The 26697-nt window shown below is 44.9% G+C and overlaps 1 protein-coding gene across 1 annotated transcript in view; it reads right to left on the bottom strand.

Annotated features, from left to right (window-relative positions):
- Nucleotides 1–7665: 7665 nt before the first annotated feature.
- NINJ1 (ninjurin 1) overlaps nt 7666–26697 on the bottom strand; it is a 54380-nt gene continuing 35348 nt past the window's right edge. The window contains exons 3-4 of the mRNA XM_060239812.1: nt 10742–10897; nt 7666–8196 (exon numbers count right to left, since the gene is read on the bottom strand). Coding sequence (XP_060095795.1) covers nt 10752–10897 — 146 coding nt within the window. The 3' untranslated portion in view covers nt 7666–8196; nt 10742–10751. The remainder of the gene's footprint in view (nt 8197–10741; nt 10898–26697) is intronic.

Raw genomic sequence — 26697 nt, forward strand, 5'->3', positions numbered from 1 at the left:
GATTGACTGAATGTTCTGGAAAACTCAGAAAGTTGCTCACTAATCCTAATATTACTTTACTGATGTTTACAGAAAGAACATTTTCTTCACTTATACAAAGAAAATGGAAGGAGTTAAACTACTTCAGATATGGGGAAAATGAATATGATAGGCCAGAGGAAGAAAACTGGAGCACAAATGGAACTATAGATAACACAGAGAACTCAGTAACACAAATTATGAAAAATATTAATGTGTCAAGAGGCTCATGGTGTTGGTGAAAATAGTTCCTGTAAGACAGTTTCACCTAGTACTGGTGGTGGTGGGAACTGCAATCAAGTTGCAGTCAATTTATGGTGACCGCATAAGGTTTTCATGGCAAGAAATGTTTGGAGGTGGTTTGCCATTGCCTGCCTCTGCATAGCAACTCTGCACTTCCTTGATGGTCCCCCATCCAAATACTAACCAGGGCTGACCCTTCTTAGCTTCTGAGATCTGACAAGATTGGGCATCCAGGTCAAGGCTGGATTCAAATCTGCCTGGCATTCTATACAGGGTGCTTACTACTGCTGTAACATCCCCCCCCCTTCCCTCTTTTTTGTTTTAAATTAGAAAACAAGAAATTTAGCAATAATTTATTTGAATTAACAGTGAAAGTAAAGTCAAACATATCAAAACAACTGGATAGCAATAAAAAGATTGACATCTAGATGCTCAGCTATGCTTCTATTTAGAATGCATATGGAATGTTAGCACTATGCTCAATTTTAAGAGGCATACTTTTGTAAACAGGATTACCAGCACTAGAAGTCATCGCTGAAGATATCTTTGCAAGCAGAAAGTAGTGTAAAAAACTAATTTATCTGAAAAGAGTACAAAGAACAGCGACAGGCTTGAATCACAAACAGTAAATACTAACATGGCATACATTAATTTTCTCCCACTATGGTTTATAAGAGGGGAAATATACATTATAGCCGTATGGAAAAAAGCATTACATAGTTCTATATTTTTTTAAGCTAGTATAAGCCTACAAGGTTCACAGCTGGTAAACAAAGGTAACAAGTTGGATTGTGATGTCCCCAGTCCTAATATAATGCAATGCAGCAGCTCTCCTCTTGGGCTTTTAAAGGCTCATGTGCAGAACATAAATTCTGAGTGAAGAGTTTAACAGAGTTCTCATTATCAATGTATCCACAACAAAATAGCTAAAATTTTAAACTTCAGGGATTGTGTGATCCATCTTGCTTTTTATAATGCTTGAGGCCACTGAGGCTTTTTTTTTTTTTTTTACATCTAGCCTGATGAAGGGTTCTGAGGGACGTGAAAGCCATCACACTATTTTGTGTTAATTCAGTGGGTCCTAGTAAAAAGTATTGCATCACTTTCCAGTGATTTCCAAACAATGTTAATAGGTGGAGTGTCATATTCTCCTGAAGGGATGGAATGAGGTGCTAAAATAATCCTTACCACCCAGAATTCACCATATTTGCAGACTTTACACTGCTCTTCTTCAGTCTTGTTGCAAAGGTCCTGAGGTGCCTGTAGGGAGGAGAGGTATCCAGCTGCAGCTGAAGACTTCCTGCCCCTCACCAGCTCTTCTAACCATTGCTCAGCCAGGCCATGGGGGGGGGGGGAATTCTGGGGAAAAAATCAGAGGGCTCGAGCAGCACCCCTGCAATTATATGACTTCTGTGTTGCACCAGTTTAGCTATTGTTTGCCCATGAAACAACAGACCCTTTGCTACCACCAGACTGTCCACTTTAAAGTGTTAGGCATAATCTGACCAGGCTAAATTCTGCCTCTTTACCACATGTACACACACATACATCAAGGCAAACCGCCATGCTCACTAGACAGGTGGCCTGAACATAACTCAGTGTGTGTCTACCCAAGCAACCTGGGGATGACACATGCTTTCTTAAATAAAAATGTTAACTTTATTTATTCATCTCACCAAGATTATGATAGCACGATAATTCATGCTTATAGAGTTTGTTCAGCCCAGTTCTTTGCCATTTTACCCACCTGAGACCTTGCTGTCCTATACAAGTTATTTAATAGTTCCTCATTATGCTAGGGCCTTTACACTAGCTCATCTTAATGCAAATTGTTCTGAAGTATTGCATGGGAGGTTTTGTTCTGTGTTCAGATTGTTTTTGTGGGTAAAATTTATACTTTATCTCATAAAATTCTGGAATGTTCCTTTTGTACTGCTTTTAGGAATTGATGGATTTTACCTTATCTTCAGTAATTCTGGTTAGGGTTGTTATTCCCTATCTGATGCTACACAGTGATCTGAATATAACCTTACTGGTTGCTAAATACCTGTTCATTATACTTTCCTTTAGAAACTGAGTACTCTTTTACACACTGCTTAAGATCTATTGTTATGAGTAGCTCAAAAAAGGAAAGGACAAATAACAGAAGAAGCTTTATTTATAAAAGGAAGGGCATTTCATTTTCATAATAACAATACAATACAATGTACATAAAAATAAGAATTCTGTCCTGAGCAGAAAGATCAGAACCATTTCAGACATAGTCTTCAGCAACTGAGAACGAGTAGGACTTTTATGAGGATACACTCAAACATATGGGTCTTTTCCTCAAAGAGCTAGGAGTTCTCTTCAGACCACTGGTTTACAGCACTCAAATATATAGTTGTTACTTGGATATGAAGGAACCAGACCCCTTTCCTGAAGAAAATGCTTTTTGTCAAATAAATACCATTTTGTCAGCAATTTCTTAGAGCTAAACTAGAGTCTACTCCAGCAGCACCAACAAGATTTTAGACTCAAAGCTAACCCTTTGTCAAATACAAATCAGTGCAAAGAAAACAGTATTCTTTGGCATGCAAAGATTCACATGCACACCAGCATGGTGTAGTAGTTAAGAGTGGTGACCTCTAATCTGGAGAACTGGGTTTGATTCCCCACTCCTCCACAAGTAACCTACTGGGTGACCTTGAATCAGTCACAGTTCAATTAGAATTTTCTCAGCCCCACCTACCTCACAAGATGACTGTTGCGGAGAGAAGGAGGGAAGGTGATTATAAGACACTATGAGACACAAGGCAGAGAAATGTGGTGTATAAAACCAACTACTGTATTTTTTTCCAGAATGGATATAATTTGTTTCCTCTAAGCATGCTTACTAATAGCAGATTCTTCCAAAAGGCAGCAAAAAAGGGGGTGGCTGCATAGGCAACTATGACCCAGATGGTGGGGGTTCTGTAACCAACCTGAGGGACTCAGGCTATGAGTTTAAGATCACTGCATTGACCAAAACTCCAGGATTCAAGTATGTGTATTCCCTGATTTAATCCAACAGAGTTAAGCATACTTAAACCCACAGGGCTACATTTTTGTTAACGTGTTGGATGTTCAACATTTATAGCAATTGTGAAACCTGATAATACAGCCCAGTCCTAACCACATTTACAGAAATTACCCTTCCTAATAAGCGTTGTTAGTGCTGCTGCCATACAGAGTCATTCTAAGCTGAGTTATACACTTCTAAACCCATGGACTTCAATTGATTTAGAAAGGGGTAACTCTATTCATGATACTGTTAATCTCATAAAATGTTACATCATGATTTTAAAAAATCGTTTTAAAATGTGTAGTGAATTTCATAGTTTTATTTTTGGAAATTCTTACTCCAACCTGCAGATCAGAAACATTTTCTTTTCTGTACCCTTATCTCAATTTATAATAATAAAAAAAATCAGAAAAGAAACATGGTTTTATCAAAAAGTCCACTGTGACATTACACAGTTGAATAGTCTATTCTTTCAGCAGTTGTAATTAATGAGAAAGTACAATCACTATAAACCAAAGTAGTCCTAAATTCTTCAGCCCTTTGAGCAGTATTTACATATGTTCAAGATTACAAGACACTTTCCCCCCACAATCTTGAAGAATACTATTTTACAAGTATAAAATCGAGTTCCAAAAATATTCAACAATTTCCCACTGAAATAACACATCCTTCTGTGCCATCTCTATTTTTAACAAAACAGAAGTTCTATTTTGTCCTTACAAATTTGCTATCCTTATGAGCAGTGAGAGAATTTAACAACACAAATTGTAAATGAAAATAGAAAATGAAATATATTACTTATAAAGTTATAAATGAGTTTAAATAGGATAAATTAGAAATAAAATGTCTGAAAATTTATCTTAAAGGCAGTATTTTTGATGTATACATTTACCAGTGACAATCCATACCTCTTGAAGCAAGAGTGTTCATTTAAACATTCTCCTCTTAAAAAGGAGTTTTCCATGCCAAGTTACCCATTTAACACAAATGCAAAGAAATCACACTAGAAAAGTGGCTGTAATCCAAAACAGCTTTAAATGCCCATTAAACCCATTTTATGTCAATGAACCTATGTGTAACTGCGCTGTGGATTGTAACTAGAGATGTGAAGAACTGGGGAAAATATTTTTGAGGACTTTCTCCAGTTTCTTCTATGGAAAAAACCCTGGAAATTTAATGGAGCGCTAAAAACCCCTCCTACGAAATATTTTCTCTTTTTGGAATGAATTATATGCTTCTTAGGACAAGCTTTTTTACTCAAAATGTATGACATGAAAATTTCTTAGGACTTTTTCAGTTTTTCTGATTGAACTTTCAGAGAACATGGGAAAAAACTCCTATGATTTCCCCCCGTTTTGAATGAGTGAAATGCTTTTTAAGACATATAACATGAGATAATGATAATTCTGTATACTATTGACATATAGAGTATGTCTACAAAATTTTAAAAAATGCATTTTCAAGAACATTTTTATTGTTTAAATCTAAATAATTTTGGCAACAATTATGCTATAATGTGTTTAATTACATTATTAGTATTTTCAGTGTTATCAAATTCAACTTGATATACAAATACTCCCACCTATTGCAACTGTCTGAGAGCATTTTTGTTCAAATAACACACTTTTTGTTGTATACTACAGAATTTGTTATCTAATAAATCAACATTTTTGTCTACCTCTCAGATGGCAACAATTATGACATGTGCCAATGTAGCATACAGTACAATAGTTTGCAACTCTTTCTCAAGTACTGGGTACATGTGCAATTGTTCTTATTGAAAACCAACACATTTACACTTTTAACTTTCACAAATATGCCAAATTGTACACTTTTATATACTGTTGTAAATAAAGCATTTTAAGTTATTAAACCAGTAAAATATGTTTGAGTTCAGTGGTGGTGGTGGAAAGTATTGTGAAATTGCATCTGACTTGAGGCAACCCTGTAGGTTTTTCAAGGCAAGGGATGTTCAGAGGTGGCTTGCCATTGCTGGCCTCTGTTTAGACCCTGGTATTTTGTGATGGTGTGGTGGGTCAACCCTGCTAGCTTCCAAGTCTGATGAGATAGGGCTAGCCTGGGATATGCAGGTCATTTTGATAGGGATCTAAGTATTGCATATATTTGTTTTCCCAAAATGTCTTGATTTTTTTCCCTGAAAAAAGCCATGAAAAAACCTTTTCCCCCTCACTGCTTCCAACTTGAAATTTTACATCTCTAGCTGTAGCCTTTTTCTTTTCTGTTTGAAGGTCCTTGCTAAAAGTTTGAAAGTTAAGTACAGCTTCAGTGATCATGAGTTGCTTCCTTGGTTGGTTGTTAGGGGAAGCAGCATCAAACTACATAGTAGTACACAGACATTGTGGGTTTATTAATGCACATTTGCAGCTAAATAGATATATACATATGAAATAAGGCTGCCATATCCTGAGTCAAACCCTTGATGTGTTGGGATCAGTACTGTCTACATTGACTGACAGCAACTCTCCCGACGTATCAGGTAGTGATCTTTCACATCATTTAATACCTGATCTTTTTATGTAGGAGACGCAGGAACTGAACCTGAGATCTTCAACATGCACAGCAGATGCTCTATGTCAGAATGAAGGCACAATGTCTTATAAGTTATAAAAGCTCCAAAAAGTGCATTCCTGGATTCTCTATTGCTTTATTACCTTTGGGGCCTACAGCAAATGCTCCATGAAATCTGTAGAGCAATGATGGATGCTAGCCATCTAAACAGAGACATAAGGAAATCACTGAGAAATCAAACAGAAGCCTGAGTTAACTCTTCCTTATTAGGAATCTGAGAAGAGCATCCCATTTAACCCTGGAAATGGAAGATCTCTTTACTAAACAAACCTGTAAAGCTCTCTATGAAAGCAACAAAACTCTTTCAATTGAGGGTACAGATATTGCAAAGAAGAAATAATGCCAACTAAAGGAGAAACTTTCCCAGGGATGGAATTCAGAGCAGGCTCAAACCCTTAATTATTACTATCCTGAACTCTTTTTTAATGTTCTGCTTGAGTTAGGTTAACAGAAAATATACTTATTCAAAAAATTATAGATCTATTTCAACCTATATCTATCTCACTCATACGTACACATATAAACACTACTAAAAAGTTTTTAGTTCTGCACATACTGTTTTGTTAAGATTGTCATCCTCCATGAGGTGGCTACAGATCTCCCGGAATTACAACTGATCTCCAGGTGACCCAGATCAGTTCCCCTAGAGAAAATGGCTGCCTTGGAAAGTGAACTTTATGGCATTATATCCAGCTGAAGTCCCTCCCCTACCCAAACTCTGCCCTCCCCAGGCTCCACCCTCAAACTCCCCATATATTTCCCAAGCCAGAGCTGGCAACCCTATGTTTTGTGCCTGTTGAATACTGTTCTAATCTGGATTATGGTAGACTAAAAGTGGAGGCCACATCTTGTTCGTGAGGCTGCACCCTCTTTGCGAGTTAGAAGTCCATTCCTATAGTAACTGACCCATAGAAGGAAGGATTATATAAAATATTATATGAGATAGATTGAGTACACACAATGCGTGTGTATGAACATAAGAGTAGCCATGTTAGATCAGGCCAATGGCCCATCCAGTCCAACACTCTGTGTCACACAGTGGCAAAAATTTTTTATATATACACACACACTGTGGCTAATAGCCACTGATGGACCTCTGCTCCATATTTTTATCTAAACCCCTCTTGAAGCTGGCTATGCTTGTGGCCGCCACCACCTCCTGTGGCAGTGAATTCCACATGTTAATCACCCTTTGGGTGAAGAAGTACTTCCTTTTATCCGTTTTAACCTGTCTGCTCAGCAATTGTCTGCTCAGCAATGTTTTAAGAACAATGTTTTATTCAGTTTTTCTTCCTGTTATTCTTTTTTGCTCATCTTCTATACTTACCCAATCTGTTTTTATTGTGAGTCCTTTCAGGAACATTAGCTATTAAAAGGGCTGTTAGCTACACTGAGACTCACAGATCAGAGTGGAATATTTCCTTCACTGGTATACATATCATATGTACTGATATTGAGAAAGAAAGAAAGATTCCAAGACCCCAAAAGGAATGGCCCCTGGTCTCTTTAGTCCTCTTGAATTTTGAGAGTTAACTAATCCTTAACAAGAAGCATAAGTGGATTTTTCAGAACAGGAATTTTACTGTCCTAAAAACTCCCATCACATAGCTTGTAAGTACCTTGTGTGTCTTATGGGCTGTCAAGTTGCTTCTGACTTATGGCAACCCTATGAATAAATGACCTCCAAAATGTCCTATCATTAATAGCATTAGCCTTTGCAAAATAAGAGCTCTTCAAATTCTATGATGAGGCATATAATGCACTGGCAACCGTAGAGAAAATAAAGAAAATGTATGTACATAATTTACTTAAATTACACAAAACACTGGGATCACAGACATACAGACATCTGAGATGCTTGCTAGACAAATGTTCTCTCTAAAGGTACAGGCAGGCCCTTCCATGCCTGTATGAAGACAATTTCCTTCTACTGTGTTGTTATTTTGTGCATGAAAGTTACTTCTCTCCCTGCTCAGAATCTTTGAAGAAGACACAAAGAGTGAGGAGCGCTTGTGGACTTTTGAGAATAACAGGATCTGGAGAGCACTGCTCTCTGATGCAGTGCTAACAAGGTAAAGTAGAAATGTTGATGCTAGTAGCCTGAATACAAATCCTTGTACTATGGTTTTTAACTTAGTTTTCTCAATGACAACTAATTATCATCTTATATATAGCTAAGAGACTTAACAGAATCTTTCCAGCAAAACAGCTCAAGGGAAAGTTACATAAAAATGCATGTCTGGATAGCTTCAGTTTCTTCATACGTTGCATCCGAGAGAAAACAGTCCATGTACAGCAATTACCTGCAGAGGTCAAAATTTCAATGTATCAGAAGGTGAATGGAGGAACATTTAAAAGACTGTGTTAAATATCATTTCTATGAAGTCCCAGAAAATGTCATTCTATGCTGCGTGTAAAATAGTAGGACAACAGTGGCATTAAACTAACTGGTCATGTGCTGACCTCAGATGGGTTTGGGACTGACAACCCCCCCCCCCCCCCCCCCAATTCCCATCACCACACAGACAGGCACTGGGAGAAAAAAATTTAAATGGCTGCTGGGCTGAAAATGGTATGATGTCACTTCCAGGGAAAACCCAGAAGTTACTTCAGTCCATTCTAGGGATCACCAAAAGCTCTATGGTTTCACAAGTGATGTGATGCTGTCACACATACCCCATCTGCCCCTAGGCCTCCTAACAGTGACCAAGCCATTTACTTGACTACTGTTGTTTAAGAGGTTTCTTTTTTCAGAGAGAAAAGAAAGAGAGGATGAAAAACAAGCAGAAAATTAAAAGAGTCAGTCTGGTGTAGTATTTAGGAGCAGGACCTGAAAAATTCAGGTTCAAATAGCTGCTTTGTCATAAAACTTACTGGGTGACTTTGAGCTAATTACATTCTGGCCGTCATTTGTCCGTCGAATGTAGGAGCGTTGGTCTCCAATATGAATTGTTTTAGTCATTTCCGAAGCTCGTTGAAGCCTCGCGTAAAACAGGGCATTTAGCGCATCCCTGTTGCATCTTATTGCCTTGCTGCATTCCATCCAGATATTGGCTAACAGAGAAGAACTGGAGCATTGGAATGTGTTTCCACGGCATTGCACACTACTTCCCGACTCCAATTTCAAGAAACAGATCGTTGGATATCAGTATAGGAATGGTTGTTTCGGGAGTAGTTTTTCTTTGCACTTTGTGATACACTGTATTTTCTATGAATAATTTGCTATATAAATAATTGAATTTCTAAGTATTTGAGGTTGATTTAACGTGAACGCCTGTGTGGCTTTCTCCTCCTGCTCTACCTTTTTATGTTACTCTGTTTAGCTCTAGGGTGGTAGCATTAGCTGATTCTGCTCCTCTCTCTCATCCACTGCCAGCTCCAGGACAGACGAAGATTGGGCCACTGGCATTAGCTGTGGTTTGCGGAGGGGAGAGGAGATTTTGTGGTTTGGGGAGAAGAGAGGTCTCAGCTGAATATAATGTCATAAAGTCCACCTTCCAAAGCTGTTATTTTCTCCAGGGGGAGAGAGATCTGTTGTGAGGACGCTTCCCTCCTGCTTTGGTCCACACTGTGATTTCAGACCAGTCACAGAGTTTCAACCTACCCTACCTCACAGAGTTGTTGTGCAGATCAAAAGGGGGAAAGGAGAATGATATTAGCTGCTTTGGTCCCCACTGTGGAGAAAGACTGTACTTTTCCTAGAAAGAGGCTGCAGGGAATAGAGAGGAGATGGAAGGCTGAAGTCAAATAAATTCCCCTATAGAAAACGACTGCCTTGAGTGGGTGGAAAGACAGCAAGAAGGGGCACTCACCCTGAGCCTCTTTTCTAGAGCCTGTTGTATTTTTCTCCACAACAGGCCTTATTTCTAGTTAGACATAAAATAGATGAACATACATACGTTGAACATAAACACATTTGTAGAATAATAGGGAAATGTTATATAATATTTAGGCTTCTTTTAGGATATATCAGACATAAATATATGGTTTGTTAAATAAATATGGATAGAGAGATTTAGATAATAGATTTTGTCTATGTATGTGTGATTTTTACTTCTTTTTTTAAAAGGAAGTATCTGCATTCTGTTCCACCAGAACCAAATACTGTTGTTTTTAGAGGGGGGAAATGCCAGCAGTATGAAACATGGGCATGGTAAAGAAAGCTGCAATATAGGGAAAACTGAAGGAATATTGCTGGGCTTCCCTGAAAGACTGCTGAATAAGAAAATGGCACACTCCAGTCCACAGTATGCCATGCTGCCTGTTATCCTTTCCCTTCTTCTAGCTGCTCCTCCAGAACTTTGTTGGCTCGCTCATTTGACTGTGCTGTGGCCAGTGCTGTTGTTTAGCTACTACCTGGCCAACTCTGTCTGTCTGCTGCTGCAGTCTGCATGTCAATGTTACCCAGGGTATTTGCCCTCTCCCCAGTACCACCTATCCTCTGTTCTACTGAGCCATGCCCAGTGCTGTGCTGCTGGTATTTGCAACGTTAATGGTTCATATCCAGGTTGCAGTCATTTTCTTAATGCCTGGCACTACTGCTTGGCAACAGTGGTTGTTGCTGTGTGTACCTGTCACATATTCTCAAATATCAATGGGTGGCATAGGTACTAGGAAAGGGTCAGAGGGCTGAAGGAGACCTTGTAAAAAAGTGGTTTGCCTTTGTGTTATTTTTGAAAGTGGAAAGTGGCTATTCCTATTGATTTTAATGATGTTCCAGATATTTGGAATTTCTGGATTTTCTAAATTTCCATTGCTACTGTATATCTCTGCTGTTAATGATTTTATAATTTTCCCATGTGGGAAATGGCCCTGTGCTTGAGGGTTATTTGATGGATCGTAACTTACCTTTGCACTACTATGCTTTTGAGGACGAGGGCTTCTGCACTCCAAAAGCTGTAATAAAAATATTCACAACCACTATAATGAACACCAGTCCAGTTGCAAGGTTATTGAGGAAGTCCAGCTTGGCATGTTTTGCAGGGTTATTAAGGTCGTATTTTACTGCAAATGAAAAAGAGTGAGAGAACATTAACCACTGGAGAACATTAATCCACATAGGAAACGTTTATTATTAAATTCATGTTACAATCATTTCAGGAAAAGGATAGAATGTCAGTGTCAGAAATTAACATTTCAGAATGTGCAATGTATTTCTAGATTTTCAACATCATATTGGATTTTTTCCCCCATTGGCTTCCTTAACAAACCCATAACATTACTAGTTTTATTAAACAAGGCAGAAATGTTCTTCAGAAATTTTTTTAAAAAATGAGAAAACAATTCAAATGATGCTATAACATCTAACATTTACAGGGTTTTCATATTTGTAATTGCTATTTTGTCATTTCATTACTTTATCCAATTACGTTTCTTCCAATTACAAGTCTGCTCCGATTTCAAGTCTGTATCTGAAGACGTGTGCATGCATTACAAAAGCTTATACCTTGAATTTTGTTAGTCTTAAAGGTGCCACTGGGATCAAACATTGTTTTGCTGCTTCAGACTAACAGGACTGCTCACCTAAGTCTGCTCACTGATGGTCATTCCTATTGCTTTAGTTTTACAAAGAGGGAGTGTAACATCTGCTCAATGAGACATGATTTATCAAAGGCTTTCAAGATGCTCAGTATTATTGAGAGCGTCAGGTGTGTAAACACCATTCCTGTTTGTCAGCTTGCATGTTCTCTTTGCCTGAATTGCCAAAGGGAGAAGGATGAAAAGAGCTGGAGGCCACACCAGGTGATTTTGTGAAATCTTACATTAAATATGCATTTTGGGGAGGGGGGGGGGGGGCTGCAGTGGCAAAGATATAGTCCATATCAGTAGAGACCCAAAACTGTCTACTACTGCTGCATAGATCCAGTAAGCTTCAAAAATACTGTTTTTAAAATTTGTTCAGACAGTAATATGATACATAATATAAAGGGTTTGAAAAAATGTTAAAAGGTTGAATATTAGCAATTAGGCTTTTAAAATAAATGTCTGAAGTAAACATGGGTGAGAATACAGAGAACAGTACTAGGCAGGTTTGGGAAGAGCCCAATGGGATTTTTTATCCTGGTCCTTTAGACTAGTACCGTGCCATGTCACTTACTGCTTTGGGAAACTCTACTGAGTTTCAACAGCAGTTTGCTATGTGATGTAGAGAGCTGATCTCTGGTAATGTCTTCAAAGTTCATTTGAGTGTGTGGAAAACAGGCACATGGTTTGGATTCTGGCCACCAGCATACCATTCCTCTTTCCTCTGAAGCCACATCAACTAGAAAACGAAAGCATATTTCCAAGAAATGGAAATAGTATGACACACAACAATTTGCAAGACCTGGCACAGCTATTAGATTAGAGCATTAGTCTTTATTTCTCCACAAGGCAGGCTGCTGGTAGGGAAGAATCCAGTAAAAGGCATAGTGTGTAACTCCTATTTATGTATTCAAAAGTGCCCTAGTTGTAGGGCTGACATGTGATGATTCATCAAGACTGGAGGCGTGGAAGGTGGTCTACTGACAGTCAGGTTTGTAGATTTCACATGGAATTGCAGTAATCCTACCCCATTATTATACTCCTATATAACAGAGTTAGAATTTGAAACCATTCTTAAGTACAGGTATAGTTAAGTATTTTATACTATCTCAGCCCTACTGTCATTTTGTGTAGCCTAATCTATTTCAATTTTTCCCTCTTAAAAAAGAAAAGAAAAGGAAAAGGCTGTATTAACATAGGTCTTCGACGACTAATTTCACCAAAGAGAAACCCTATTACCTTCCAGACATGCAACCTGAATGGGAGCCTTTTAAAAAAAGAAATTGTATTTTTGTTCTTAAAAAAATGTAATTTGGGCTGGAAGCCCTAAGCTTTAAGACACGCTAATAGTTCGTTTAGCTTATTTCTCAGTTTGGAAGGGAACAAAGGAAGTCAATGAGGATCTGAATAAACTGCCACCTCAGCACAGAAACAGAGGACAAAGGGCAGAAGGATTTAACCTCCTCTTGTCCTTTACAAATTAACAAAACTGAAGGGGAAATATGTGCTTGGCATCTGGATAACAGGAAGCTAAGACAAAAAAAGGATGCAAGCAGCTGTTCTGACCACTTCCTTCCTTTCTATTCTGGACTAAGATTTACAGGCAGACCCTCTAACAATTGCCTTCTTGCAAAAGATTTTCAGTATCACAGTGTAAGAGGAACAGTGTCTGATCACGTGGACATGTGAGACCCTAATTCAATTAAAATTATCAAAGATTTCGGGTTTTCACGGCTGGTAACATCATTAGGGTTTGTAGAATCTTTCAGGCTCAAGTGCCGTGTTCTACTGGAGAAAGTTTTTCTTCCAGACATTTCGTTCTCGGCTACAGAGAACATCCTCAGTGGCTTGCAGCCGGAGCAGGCGCTCTGACCTTCTTGGCTGCTGTGCATTGAGTGAGGCCAGGGCTGCTGGAGAACTGCTATTTCTAGGCTGGAGGGGGTGTGGTGAAAGGGCAATAGGTTTGTGGATGTGCCCATTGTTTGGTGGGGCTTCCTGGAAGGGTAGTGATAAGGAAACTGGCTGTTGAATGTGACCATTGTTCTGTGTTAATTGCTGGGAGTGTTGGAAGGGGTGTGAAGATAAGGAAGATGGTTGTTGACTGTGCTGATTGTTCTGTGGAATGTGCTGGTTGTTCTGTGAATTTCTGCAATTTATAGTCTGTAGGGTGTTTTGCAGAGCTGGATACCAAGATTGGTGGATGGAAATGCCTTCTTCCTTTCTGTTAAAGTTGTGCTGGTGTTTGTAAATCTCAATACCTTCTCTGTTCAGGCGGGTATGATAATGTGAGGCTGTAGAAAGGACTTCAGTTCTTTCAAAGTGGATGACGTGGTCTCCTTCTTGAAGTGCATGTTCAGCTACAGCTGATTTTTCTGGCTGAAACAAGCGACAGTGTGTCTTGTGCTCGGTGAGGCGGGTGTTGATACTGCGTTGGGTAGTGCCAATGTAGACTGCACCACAGGAGCAGGGTATTTTGTAGACTCCAGGGGTTGAAAGTGGATCTCTCATATCTTTGGCCGAGCACAGCATGTGGCGGATCTGTTGTGTGGGTTTGAAGACTGTGTCAACATTGTGGCGTTTGAGAATTTTGCCAATGCGGTCAGTGACAGATTTTATGTCGGGCAGGAAGGCTGTACCTACATTTGTGTGTGGCTCGGGATTTGGTGTGGATGGTCTCTTGGGATGGAGGGCTCTTCTAATTTCTTGTAGGGAGTATCCATTGGCCTGCAGTGACTGGTTGAGGTGGTGTAGTTCCTGCTGGAGTTGGCTTGGTTCACAGATGCATGATGCGCGGTGGATGAGGGTTTTTACAACTGTACGTTTTTGGTGAGGATGATGATTGGAATTCTTATTTAGATAGCGGTCAGTGTGTGTGGGTTTCCTGAATACAGTGTGGCCGAGTTTTCCGTCATCTTTCCTGGTAATGAGGACGTCAAGAAAGGCAAGTTGACCATTGTTTTCTTTCTCCACGGTAAACTGGATACGAGGATGGACTGAATTCAGATGAAGGAGAAAGTTATTCAAAGCAGCCTCTCCATGACTCCAGATGGCAAAAACATCATCCACATATCGGAGCCAGCAACGTGGTTTTAGGAGGGCAGATCTTAGTGCTGTATCTTTGAAGGTTTCCATGTAAAAGTTAGCGATGACAGGGCTAAGGGGGCTTCCCATGGCAACTCCATCGATCTGTTCATAAAAGTTATTGTTCCATTGGAAGTAGGTAGTGGTGAGCACATGGTGGAATAGGGCAGTGATGTCATCAGGAAAGATGTGTTGTAGTTGAACAAGGGTTTCTTTGACGGGAACCATAGTGAACAATGAGACGACATCGAAGCTTACTAAAAGATCGCTGGGTTGAAGTTTTAGGGGTTTGATTTTTTCCAAAAAATGTGATGAGTCCCTGATGTAAGAGGTAGTGTTGCCCACAAGGGGTCAAGTGTTTGGCTATGGCGTAGGTAGGTGAGCAGATGGCGGTGACTATCGGTCGAAGAGGAACATTGGGTTTGTGGATCTTAGGGAGGCCATACAGTCTTGGGGGCAGAGCTTCAGACTTTCTGAGCAGGCGTTGATCCTCAATCGGTATTGAAGAGCCTTTGATGAACAGATTTGTTTTCCGAAGTATTCTTGTGGTGGGGTTGCAGCGAAATCTCCTGTATGTATCTGGCTTGAGAAGGTCCTGAATTTTGTTATGGTAGTCTTCTGTATTGAGAATAACTGTGGCGTTCCCCTTATCCGCTGCAAGAACCAGTACGTCCTTATCAGTGTTGAGGGTTTTCAGAGCTGATCTTTCTGCAAGGATGAGGTTGCTTTTTGGAGGTTTAGCGTGTTGTAAGATTCTTGATGATTCGGCTCACCTACCTATGCCATAGCCAAACACTTGACTGGCCTTCTTCAACCCCTTGTGGGCAACACTACCTCTTAGTCATTAGTCATCGAAGACCTATGCTAATATAACCTTTTCCTTTCCTTTTCTTTTTTAAGAGGGAAAAATTGAAATAGATTAGGCTACACAAAATGACAGTAGGGCTGAGATAGTATAAAAGAATGCTTAACTATACCTGTACTTAAGAATGGTTTCAAATTCTAACTCTGTTATATAGGAGTATAATAATGGGGTAGGATTACTGCAATTCTATAGCTAGATGAAGGGGTGCTTGTGACAGTTTGGTGCCTCTAAAGATACAATTGCAGTGCCTTTTCCTGGTTTTTGAGACCAAATCCTAATTCTATCTATTGCTGTTTGCATGAAGTTCCTCAGTAAGTCTGAATGGATAAACACTTATTGCCTTCCTGTCAGTGGATAATTTAATTAAGAGAGAGGCAACATTTTAAACATTGTGCTTAGAAGTGGACAAGCTGTAGAGAGAAGGAAAAGATGGCAAAGGCCTAGGAAAAGACTGCAAAAAAAACCAAAAACACATTCCATAGGATTCTTCTCTGTGCTGCTTAGCTGACAGCCCCATCTTTGGTGTTCTTTCTCATCCATGTTCTGTTTCTAGGGCAGAACAAAATGTGGTGACAAGCTGGGGGAGATAACTTAGTATATTTTTAATTAATCCTTTTTTATATCAGGGTATTCTGGGCACATGGTATGCACACCCTGGAGTTATCTGTTGCAGGTCTCTGGTTTATAGCTATCTTTTTATAAAACTCAGAGGACAGGTTTTAGAACTGCTTATTTCACTTTCCCAGGAAGTGCTATTTGTGCTGTAACTTAGAAGAAAACTATATATTTAGAAAATGGCATAGTAGTTAAAGTACTCAGCATGTTTACCTCAGTGTAATCAAAAACTATATTTCAGACTATATACTCTGTGATTAAAAAGGACAGTTTCAGTATTTTTCCTGAGTTACACAATGCTGCTTAGAAACAAGACACAAATTTACAATATTTGAGTAACTCTTTGTCAAAACATAAATCATAGAAATGCACATCTTTAGGAAAAATTAATTTCTGTTACAAGTAGGTATTTTATGCATGCTCGGAAGGGTTAAGCAGCCTTGCTAGTTAGCCAATAAAAGTTAGTCTAGCCTACAGGTTTTTTTAAAAAACCAGTCTTCCTGCTGACATACAATCATGCCAATCATTGGTGGCTTAAATAGAAAACAAAAATATTTCAGTCCATATGCCTCACTTGTTCAGTCAGCTGAGTGCAATTCTCAGATGACCACAGAAGTAGCTACTGACATGCGCAATCAGAGTTGGAAGAGATCTCCAGCATCATCTAGTCCAACACCCTGCACAATGCAGGAAATTCACAAATACCTTCCCCCGCCCACCCAGTGACACCTCCTCCATGCCTAGATTATTAAAAAAAACCCCAAACCCTCCAGTATCCCAGGCAAAACTGGCCTGTAGAAAAATTGCTGCCTGACCCTGAAGTGGCAAACAGCATTTCCCTGGGCATGTAAGAAAGGACCACAAGAATTAAGCACTGATACAATCCTTCCTGCATGCCTTCTCATGATCTGCCTAAATCCACAGAATCAGCATAGCTGTCAGATGACTATCTAGCCTCTGTTTAAAAATCTCCAATAAAGGAGAGCCCACGACCTCCCAAGGAAGCCTGTTCCACTAAGGAACCACTCTGTCAGGAAGTTCTTTCTATTGTTTAGGCAAACACTTTTGATTTAATTTCAACCCATTAATTCTGATCTGATTTCCACACCATCCTTTATATGAGAGTCCTTCAAGTACTTGAAGATGGTGATCATATCACTCTTCAGTTGTCTCTTCTCCAGGCTAAACATACCCACCTCCTTCAACCTTTCCTCATAGGACTTGGTCTCCAGACCCATCACCATCTTTACTACCCTCCTCTAGACATATTCTAGCTTGTCTATATCCTTCTTAAATTGCGGTGCTCAAAACTGAACACAATATGCTAGAAGATGTCTAACCAGAACAAAGGAAAGCAATACCATCACTTCACATGATTTGGATACTATACTTTTGTTGATACAGCCAAAATTGAATTTGCCTTTTTAGCTACCATATCACACTGCTGACTCATGTTCAGTGTATGGTCCACTAAGACCCCTAGATCCTTTTCATTCATACTACTGCTAAGACAAGTCTCCCCCATCCTATAATTATACATTTGATTTTTCCTACCTAAATGTAGAACTTTACACTTATCCATATTAAAATCCATTTTATTTGTTTTAGCCTAGTTAGAATTGTTAATCTGACCACATGAACATTAAGATAGCTCTCAGATCCAAGAAGCTTTCCTCATAGTTTACCATTATTACTGCTATGGATGGAATGATCATAGGAGACTAGAAGACCATATGCTTTGCACACAGAAAAGACAGGTTGCTTACCTGTAACTGTAGATCTTCGAGTGGTCACCTGTGCATTCACACTCATGGGATAGAGCGCCTGCGCTGATCGCCAAATCGGTACCTAAAAAGCCCGGGATTTTTTCGCGCTCAGCGCCAGTGGGCATGCGCAGGCATCCCAATGCACATGCTCACCAGCACCAGAGCGAGGATCCCACCAGTTCCTTCCTGACCACTGGAAGCCCCTACTGGAGGGAGACCATCAGCAGTGGGGAAAGAGGGTGAGTAGTGTGAATGCACAGATGACCACTCGAAGATCTACAGTTACAGGTAAGCAACCTGTCTATCTTCTTCGTGGTCTCTGTGCTTCACGCTCATCGGAGATTAGCAAGCAAAACATACCTGGAGGTGGGAAGACGGTCAACCGGAAGAAACAGCTTGCAGCACCGCAGTTCCCAAACGAGTCCTCTGTTGAGCATGCACATCCAGCGCATAGCGCTTCATAAAGGCATGCAGAGAGGACCAGGTGGCAGCCTTGCAAACATCTGTCAGAGACACGCCTTTCAGGAATGCCACCGACGTCGCCATCACTCCCGTAGAATGTCTGCGAATAGGCCCAGGCAACGGCTTCTTAGCCAACAAATAACACAGTTTAATAGTCTCAGTGAGCCAGTTGGAGAGCCACTGAGACGAGATCCTGGAACCCAACTTAGCAGCAGCATATGAAACAAAAAGATGCTGGTCCTTACAAAAACTCTTAGAGCGACTTAAATAAAACAATAAAGCATGCTTCACATCTAAAGCATGCAGCCTATGTTCCTCCTCCGAGGAAGGTGTAGGAAAAAAGGTAGGTAACCATACTTCTAAGTTGAGGTGGAACTGAGAAACCACCTTGGGGAGGAAAGAAATATCAGGAGCCAACGACACTCCAGATTCCTGAAAAACTAAATACGGGTAGTCACACCGCATAGCCGTGAGCTCCCCTGCATGGCGTGCTGATGTGATGGCTACCAAAAAAGCAGTCTTCCAAGAGAGAAGCTGTAACAAACATGTGGCCATGGGCTCAAAAGGGCGTCTAGTCAGCATGTCCAACACCAAAGTCAAATCCCACAACTGTGGGGGTGATCTCGAAGGAGGATGAAGCCTAAGCAAACCTTTCAAAAACCTCTTAGAATGAGGGTGTGAAAAAACTAAATACCCTTCCACTGGCTCATGAAATGCAGATACAGCAGCCAGGTAAACTTTGATGGAAGAAAAAACAAGGTCAGCATCCACCAACAATAGCAAAAACTCAAAAACAACCGACAGTCCCACCCTCTGGGGCGTAACTGTATGATCAACTACAAACTGGAGAAACTTCCGCCACTTCCTATCATAAGAAGTGAGGGTAGATATCTTCCTACTATTCAGAAAAACATGTTGGACCCTGCTGGAGAACTCGCAGGGTTGATGAACCACGCCGTCAGCTTCAGGTGGGTCACATTGTGATGGAGTACGTGACCGCCCTGAGCTGACAGAAGATCTGGCTCCGCCGGAAACTGGTAGAAGATCCCCCTCGCCAGCTGGAGCAGGATCGGGAACCAGTTCTGTCGAGGCCACCATGGAGCCACCAGGATGCAGCATGGCCTCTCTCTTGCGATCTTGTTGACCACCCTTGTCAAAAGTGGCAGGGGTGGGAACAAATATAGGAACCGGTCTTCCCACGGGAACAACAGACTGTCATGGGTGCTGGGGACCCTGTAGAGGAAGTTGAGCCTGCAGCAGAAACTGTGCCCCTGCCACCTGCACCAGTGCCCCTGCCTCCTGCTGGAGAAGATCCCAGCCCCCCTGCCTCGCCCTCTCGGGTGGCGCGTGTACGTGACCGCCTCCGTCAGGACCTCAGGGATCGGAGGAGGGCGGCACGCTCACAAGCAAGACGCTCCCTGAGCCCTGAGTTTTGAGAGGATTCTGGCCCTTCTAAGAGCAAGGATGCTTGAGTTGCAACAGGATCCTGGCTGCCTCTCTGAGCCAGCAATAAGCCCAAATGGGCAACAGCCAGCAGAGGGCTATATAGCTGTAGGCTTTGGGAGGAGGCTTTGTGGAAGCAACTAGTCATCTACCTGACGTCCTAGCATCCACTTCGGCTTTTGACTTTGGACCTCCTGACCTTGGCTTGACTTCTGGACCCCCTGACTACGGCTTCTGAACCTCTGACCTACGATACCTGGACAACGATTTGGCTTTGGCACCTTGGACACTCTTGCTCACCGGTTACAGACCTTGGACTGCCCCTGGACTTCGCCTGGCCTGGCCCCAGCTCGTGACAGATTGCTTCCACCCACACAAACACCCATTCCACAGGATGGATGCTGAAGCAAGTGGAACCGCAGGACTACTGGCTGCCCTCCAAGCCCAGGTACAGCAGCTGACACAGGCAGTAGTGCACTTGCAGCAACAGCCTGCAGCCAGTGCTCCAGCCAAGTGCCCAGTTCCCCCACCTGACAGATTTGGGGGTGCTGTGGAAGAATTTCCTGCGTTCCTGGCACAGTGTCAGCTGTACTTTGAACTAAGAGCACGGGACTTCCCCAATGACAAGACGAAGGTGTGTTTTATCATTAGTCTGTTAAAGGAGCAGGCGGCCAAGTGGGCCACACCCCTACTGGTTGGGTCCTCTCCCCTACTGACTGATTACCAGGGGTTTGAGGCCCACCTGTCTGCTGCCTTCTCCAACCCAGTCCAAGCAGCCACAGCCAACCGGAAAATCAGGGCCCTGAAACAAGGCCAGTCCTCGGTGGCTCAGTATGCCACCGAATTCAAGCTCCTGGCCCAAGACTTGGCGTGGAATGAGGCTGCTCAGATGGACCAGTTTACCGAGGGGTTGGCAGAGGAAGTCCTGGACGAACTGGCCAGGGTGGAGCGGCCCCCCACGCTCCAGGAACTTATCACCCTCTGCCTCCGCATCGATGGCCGCCTGGAAAGTCGCCGCCAAGCCAAGACCCGAGGGCGCCAGCTCCCTGCGCCATGCCACTTGGCTCCTCTCCCATCCCCAGCTAGTACCAGAGACGAGGGTGAGCCTATGCAGCTTGGAGCTGCTCGACCCCGCCTGACTCCAGAAGAAAAGGCCAGACGCCGCACGCAGAACCTGTGCCTCTACTGCGGCACGGCAGGCCACTATGCCTCTGGCTGCCCTGCTAAACATCGAATACCCAGACCTACATTGCCACCGCCGCCAAAAGGCCAGCCCCAGGCGTAAGTGGACCCTCCAGCCTGGGGCGACTAGCTGGGTCCTCCGAACAACAGGCTGATACCCCGGGCCCGTTCCTGCTACCAGTCAAACTCCATCTGCCCGATGGACGCTGGCTGTTCGTGTATGCCATGCTGGACTCGGGAGCGGCCCACTGTTTCGTAGATGCCGCCTTTGTAAAGCAGCACCAGATCCCAGTGCAGCCAAAAGAGATTCCGACGCTGGTGGAGGCTATTGACGGGCGCCTCCTCCGTTCTGGCCCCGTCACCCAGGAGACCTGTCCCATCACCTTCCACGTCCAGCAGCACCAAGAACAGCTGCAGTTTGATGTCGCCCGCATGCCTCGCTTCCCGCTGATTCTAGGCCTTTCCTGGCTGAAGCTGCACAACCCCATCGTGGACTGGGCTCAGCAAGAACTACGCTTCCGAGACCCATGCCCCCATCTGACTCCTCCCACCACTCTAGCAGCCGGCATCCCGAGTGGTGGTCCTCAGCTCCCTCAGAAGTATGCAGATTTCGCCGATGTCTTTGAAGAGACAGGAGCAGATCAGCTTCCCCCTCACCGACCCTATGACTGTGCCATTGATTTGGTACCTGGGGCACCACTCCCGGTGGGGCGTCTGTACCCAATGTCGGAGCCTGAGTTGGCAGCTTTGCGAGACTACCTGGACAAGAACCTGAAGCGCGGATTCATCCGACCCTCAACTTCTCCCCTGTCTGCTCCAGTCCTCTTCGTGAAGAAGAAAAGCGGGGAGCTCCGGCTGTGCAATGACTACCGGGCCCTGAACAAGATCACCATCCGCGACCGGTACCCTCTACCACTGATCCCTGAACTCTTGGATCGTTTAAAGGGGGCCCAAATCTACACCAAGCTGGACCTCCGCGGAGTGTACAATTTGGTGCGCATACGGCCCGGAGACGAATGGAAGACCGCGTTTGGGACCCGATACGGGCAGTACGAGCACCTGGTGATGCCCTTCGGATTGACCAACGCCCCCGCTGTCTTCCAGAGGTTCATGAATGCGGTATTCCGGGACCTGCTCGACTGCTTCGCGATCATATACCTGGATGACATTCTAATTTACTCCCGCAATCCTGCCCAGCACGCCGAGCACGTCCGCCAGGTCCTACAGCGCCTACGAACCCATGGCCTCTACGCCAAGCTGGAGAAGTGCGACTTTGACCTGCGCTCCGTCGAGTTCCTTGGTCACATTGTGTCACCACAGGGAATCCTCATGGACCTGAAGAAGGTGGAAGCGGTCCTGACCTGGCAGGCCCCTCAGAATCGCAAAGACCTGCAGCGGTTCCTTGGTTTTGCCAACTACTATCGGCAATTCATCCCAGCCTATGCATCTCTGACAACACCCCTGACTCAACTACTACGCCCCAAAGAACCTTTCCACTGGTCCCCAGAGGCCGATAACGCTTTCTCCACCCTGAAGACCCGCTTCGCCACCAGGCCACTCCTGAGATACCCCGACCCCCAGCTTCCCTTTACGGTGGAAGCTGATGCCTCCAACGTGGCCCTGGGAGCAGTGCTGTCCCAGCGCGAGGAGCCGTCCCTGCCACTCCAGCCCTGCGCCTATTACTCACGCCAGCTCACTGCGGCAGAGAGGAACTACACCATCTGGGAGAGGGAGTTGCTCGCGATCAAGGTGGCTTTTGAGGTTTGGAGACATTACCTTGAAGGGGCTCGCCACCCTGTCCAAGTGCTCACCGACCACCGGAACTTGGAGCATCTCCAGACCACCCGCCGTCTCAACCAGCGCCAGATCCGGTGGTCCCTATTCTTCTCCCGCTTTGACTTCAAGATCACCTACATCCCCCATACCCAGAACCGGAAAGCCGATGCGCTCTCGCGGAAACCGGAATACGCTCCTGCTTCGACTGAGACCGTGCCTGCTGCTCCCATCCTGCCACCCTCAGTGTTTGCAGCCACCTCCACTTCACCAGCACTCGTGGAGGACATTCGTGCTAGCCAGGCCAATGATCCCTGGGTCCAGCAACACCTCCAGGCACTCCAAGATGGCTCAACAGGCGAGTTCACGACTCGAGGCGGCCTCTTGCTACACCACGAACGCCTCTATGTGCCGCCCGGGCCCTTGCGGGCAGAAGTACTACGCATGACCCACGACGCGTTACCCGCTGGGCACTTTGGACAACATAAGACCACCCACTTGCTGACACGGGAATTCTGGTGGCCACGAGTTCGCTCCGATGTTGCCCGTTATGTCAGCTCCTGTGACGTCTGCCGACGGGCCAAAGACGTCCCAGCCAAACCCTCGGGGTTGTTACAGCCCTTGCCCACACCCTCAGGACCCTGGGATACCATCTCGATGGACTTCATCACGGAACTTCCACGATCCAAGGGTCAGACGTGCATCTTGGTGGTCGTCGACCTATTTACCAAGATGGCCCACTTCATTCCGTGCCCGAAACTTCCCACAGCTCAGGAGACAGCCCAGCTCTACCTGCAACACATCTTTCGTCTGCACGGACTCCCAGCCCACCTGATCTCAGACCGGGGCCCCCAGTTCTCCTCTCGGTTCTGGCAAGCCCTCCATTCCAGCCTGGGGACTCGAGTGCACCTGTCCTCAGCTTACCACCCACAGACAGATGGTCAGACAGAGCGCACCAATGCCACGCTAGAGCAATATCTCCGCTGTTACACCTGCTACCAGCAGGACGACTGGACCACTCTGTTGCCTCTAGCGGAATTTGCATACAACAACGCGGTCCATTCCTCCACCCAAATGACCCCGTTTGCTGCAACCTACGGGTACCACCCTCGGTTCTTCCCGGCGATCCTGCCACCCACGAATGTCCCCGCCGTTGAGGCCTACCTGCAAGAACTCCGCGCCAGCCAAGACTTGCTCCGAGAGCAGCTACAGCGGGCCAAGGAAGCCTATAAACTAGCTGCGGACCGGAAGAGGCAGGAAGGCCCCCCAATCCAGCCGGGGGATCAGGTGTGGCTCTCAACTCGCTACCTGCGCCGGCCTGGTCGGTCTCACAAGCTGGATGCGCGGTTCATTGGACCCTACCCTGTCTTAGAACAAATAAACCCCGTCGCCTTCAGGCTCCAGTTGCCACCCCACCTCCGCATTCACCCCGTGTTCCATCGCTCCCTCCTTGTTCCAGCTGCACGCCCTGACCCAGCTCGGCCTCCTTCTCCACCGCCACCACCACCAGTGTTGGTGGATGATGAAGAAGAATACGAGGTGCGCCAGATCCTGGACTCCCGGTACCATCGTGGAGGCCTCCAGTACCTTGTGGACTGGGAGGGATACGGCCCAGAAGACCGGTCTTGGGAGCCCGTGGACAATCTTCATGCCCCGGACTTGGTGCAACGGTTCCACAACGACCACCCCGACCTCCCAGGCCCCTCGACGGAGGGGGGCCCTGGGGGGGGGGATAGTGTCATGGGTGCTGGGGACCCTGTAGAGGAAGTTGAGCCTGCAGCAGAAACTGTGCCCCTGCCACCTGCACCAGTGCCCCTGCCTCCTGCTGGAGAAGATCCCAGCCCCCCTGCCTCGCCCTCTCGGGTGGCGCGTGTACGTGACCGCCTCCGTCAGGACCTCAGGGATCGGAGGAGGGCGGCACGCTCACAAGCAAGACGCTCCCTGAGCCCTGAGTTTTGAGAGGATTCTGGCCCTTCTAAGAGCAAGGATGCTTGAGTTGCAACAGGATCCTGGCTGCCTCTCTGAGCCAGCAATAAGCCCAAATGGGCAACAGCCAGCAGAGGGCTATATAGCTGTAGGCTTTGGGAGGAGGCTTTGTGGAAGCAACTAGTCATCTACCTGACGTCCTAGCATCCACTTCGGCTTTTGACTTTGGACCTCCTGACCTTGGCTTGACTTCTGGACCCCCTGACTACAGCTTCTGAACCTCTGACCTACGATACCTGGACAACGATTTGGCTTTGGCACCTTGGACACTCTTGCTCACCGGTTACAGACCTTGGACTGCCCCTGGACTTCGCCTGGCCTGGCCCCAGCTCGTGACACAGACCATCTCCCAGCAACTCTGGATCTGAACCCCCTCTGGAGCAAAACAGAGGACACTTCCAGTTCTCGGCCATAGCAAAAATGTCCACCTGGGGATACCCCCAGAGTTGAAAAAACGGTTGCAGGAAGTGCCACGGTATCTCCCACTCGTGCGGCGAGGCAGCACCCCTGCTGAGAGAGTCTGCTTGCAGATTGAGCACCCCTGGGAGATGTGCAGCCTTCACGAAAATGCTGTGGGCCAGGCACTCCGACCACAGTTCCAGAGCCAGCATACAGAGTCGTCGAGAGACCATCCCTCCCTGCCTGTTGATGTAGCACAGGGCAGTGGTATTGTCTATCAGCAGGGCAACCACCTTCCCCACCACCATGGGGCGGAAAGATCGCAGAGCAAAGTGAACTGCCATCAGTTCCAGGTAGTTTATGTGACAGTGAGTCAATTGGGAAGGCCAAGGGCCCCCTACACACAGAACATCCATGTGAGCCCCCCAACCCCACAAAGACGCATCTGTTGTGATTGTCACTGTTGGTGCAGGTAAATGGAATGGAGCGCCCTGACAAATATTGTCCTTTGATTTCCACCACTGCAGCGTTTGGAGTGTCAGAAGTGGAATCACAAACCTCTTCCGAGGAGAGTCTCTCAATGGTCGAAAATGATGAAGAAACCAGAGTTGTAAGCCTCTCATCCTCAACTTGGCAAAAAGAAGCACACTTGTAGTTGCCGCCATCAGCCCCAGCATCCGCTGCAACTGTTGCGCCGTGCCCCACTTCCGACTTTGTAGAAGTTCTACAAGGTTGATGATGTCCATCGCTCTCTGCTGAGGCAGAAAGGCTCGATGCAGGTTTGTATACAGCAAAGCCCCTATGAACTGAACTGTCCATGATGGAGTAAGATGTGATTTCTCCAAATTGACTTGCAACCCCAGGGTGAGGAGACGAAGAGTGGTGGCAATATGCTCTGACAAGCTCTCTTTCGATTCCGCCACAAGGAGCCAGTCGTTGATGTATGGGAAGACGACTATCCCTTGAAGCCAGAGGTGAGCAGCCATAATGCTCATCATTTTCGTAAACACCTGAGGTGCAGTGGACAGACCGAATGGAAGGGCTTTGAACTGGAAGTGTTGAGAACCTACTGCAAACCGAAGGAAAGGTCTGAATGCAGGATGGATGCTGATGTGAAAGTAGGCATCCTTGAGGTCCAGCGTTGCCATCCAGTCCCCTTGGTTGATGAGGGGCAGGATTGTTTGCAGAGTGGACATTCTGAACTTCTGGTACAGAATAAACTTGTTGAGATTCCGAAGGTCCATGATTGGTCTCAAACCCACATCCCGTTTGGGAACCAGGAAATAACAAGAGTAGAAGCCTCCCGTCCTGGCCTCCATCGGGACCCGTTTTATGGCTTGTTTCTGTAGCAGGTTGCTCACCTCTGCCAGCAGAGGTGGGGAAGGGGGTGTGGTGATTACCACGGATTGGGTCAGAATCTGAGCAAAGTCTATTCTGTAGCCTTCCGCTACAATGGAAAGCGCCCACCTGTCCATTGAGATAGACTCCCAGGCCTGTAGGAAAGGGCGGAGGTGGATGGATGAAGAGAGGGTGGGGACGGTGACACGTGCTACGAGAAAGTCAAAGGCCCTGCTTTTGGGGGCGAGTGCCCTTGGACTTGCTGGTGGTTTGAGAAGCATATCGGTTCCTATTGTTCCCCCTGTATGGGGACCTGCTTTCCGGTTGAGCAGAGCGAGGTTGCCACTGTTGTTCCGGGGAGAACTTCTGGT

The sequence above is a fragment of the Heteronotia binoei genome, chromosome 5 (assembly GCF_032191835.1).
Source record: "Heteronotia binoei isolate CCM8104 ecotype False Entrance Well chromosome 5, APGP_CSIRO_Hbin_v1, whole genome shotgun sequence".
Classification (NCBI taxonomy): Eukaryota; Metazoa; Chordata; class Lepidosauria; order Squamata; family Gekkonidae; genus Heteronotia; species Heteronotia binoei.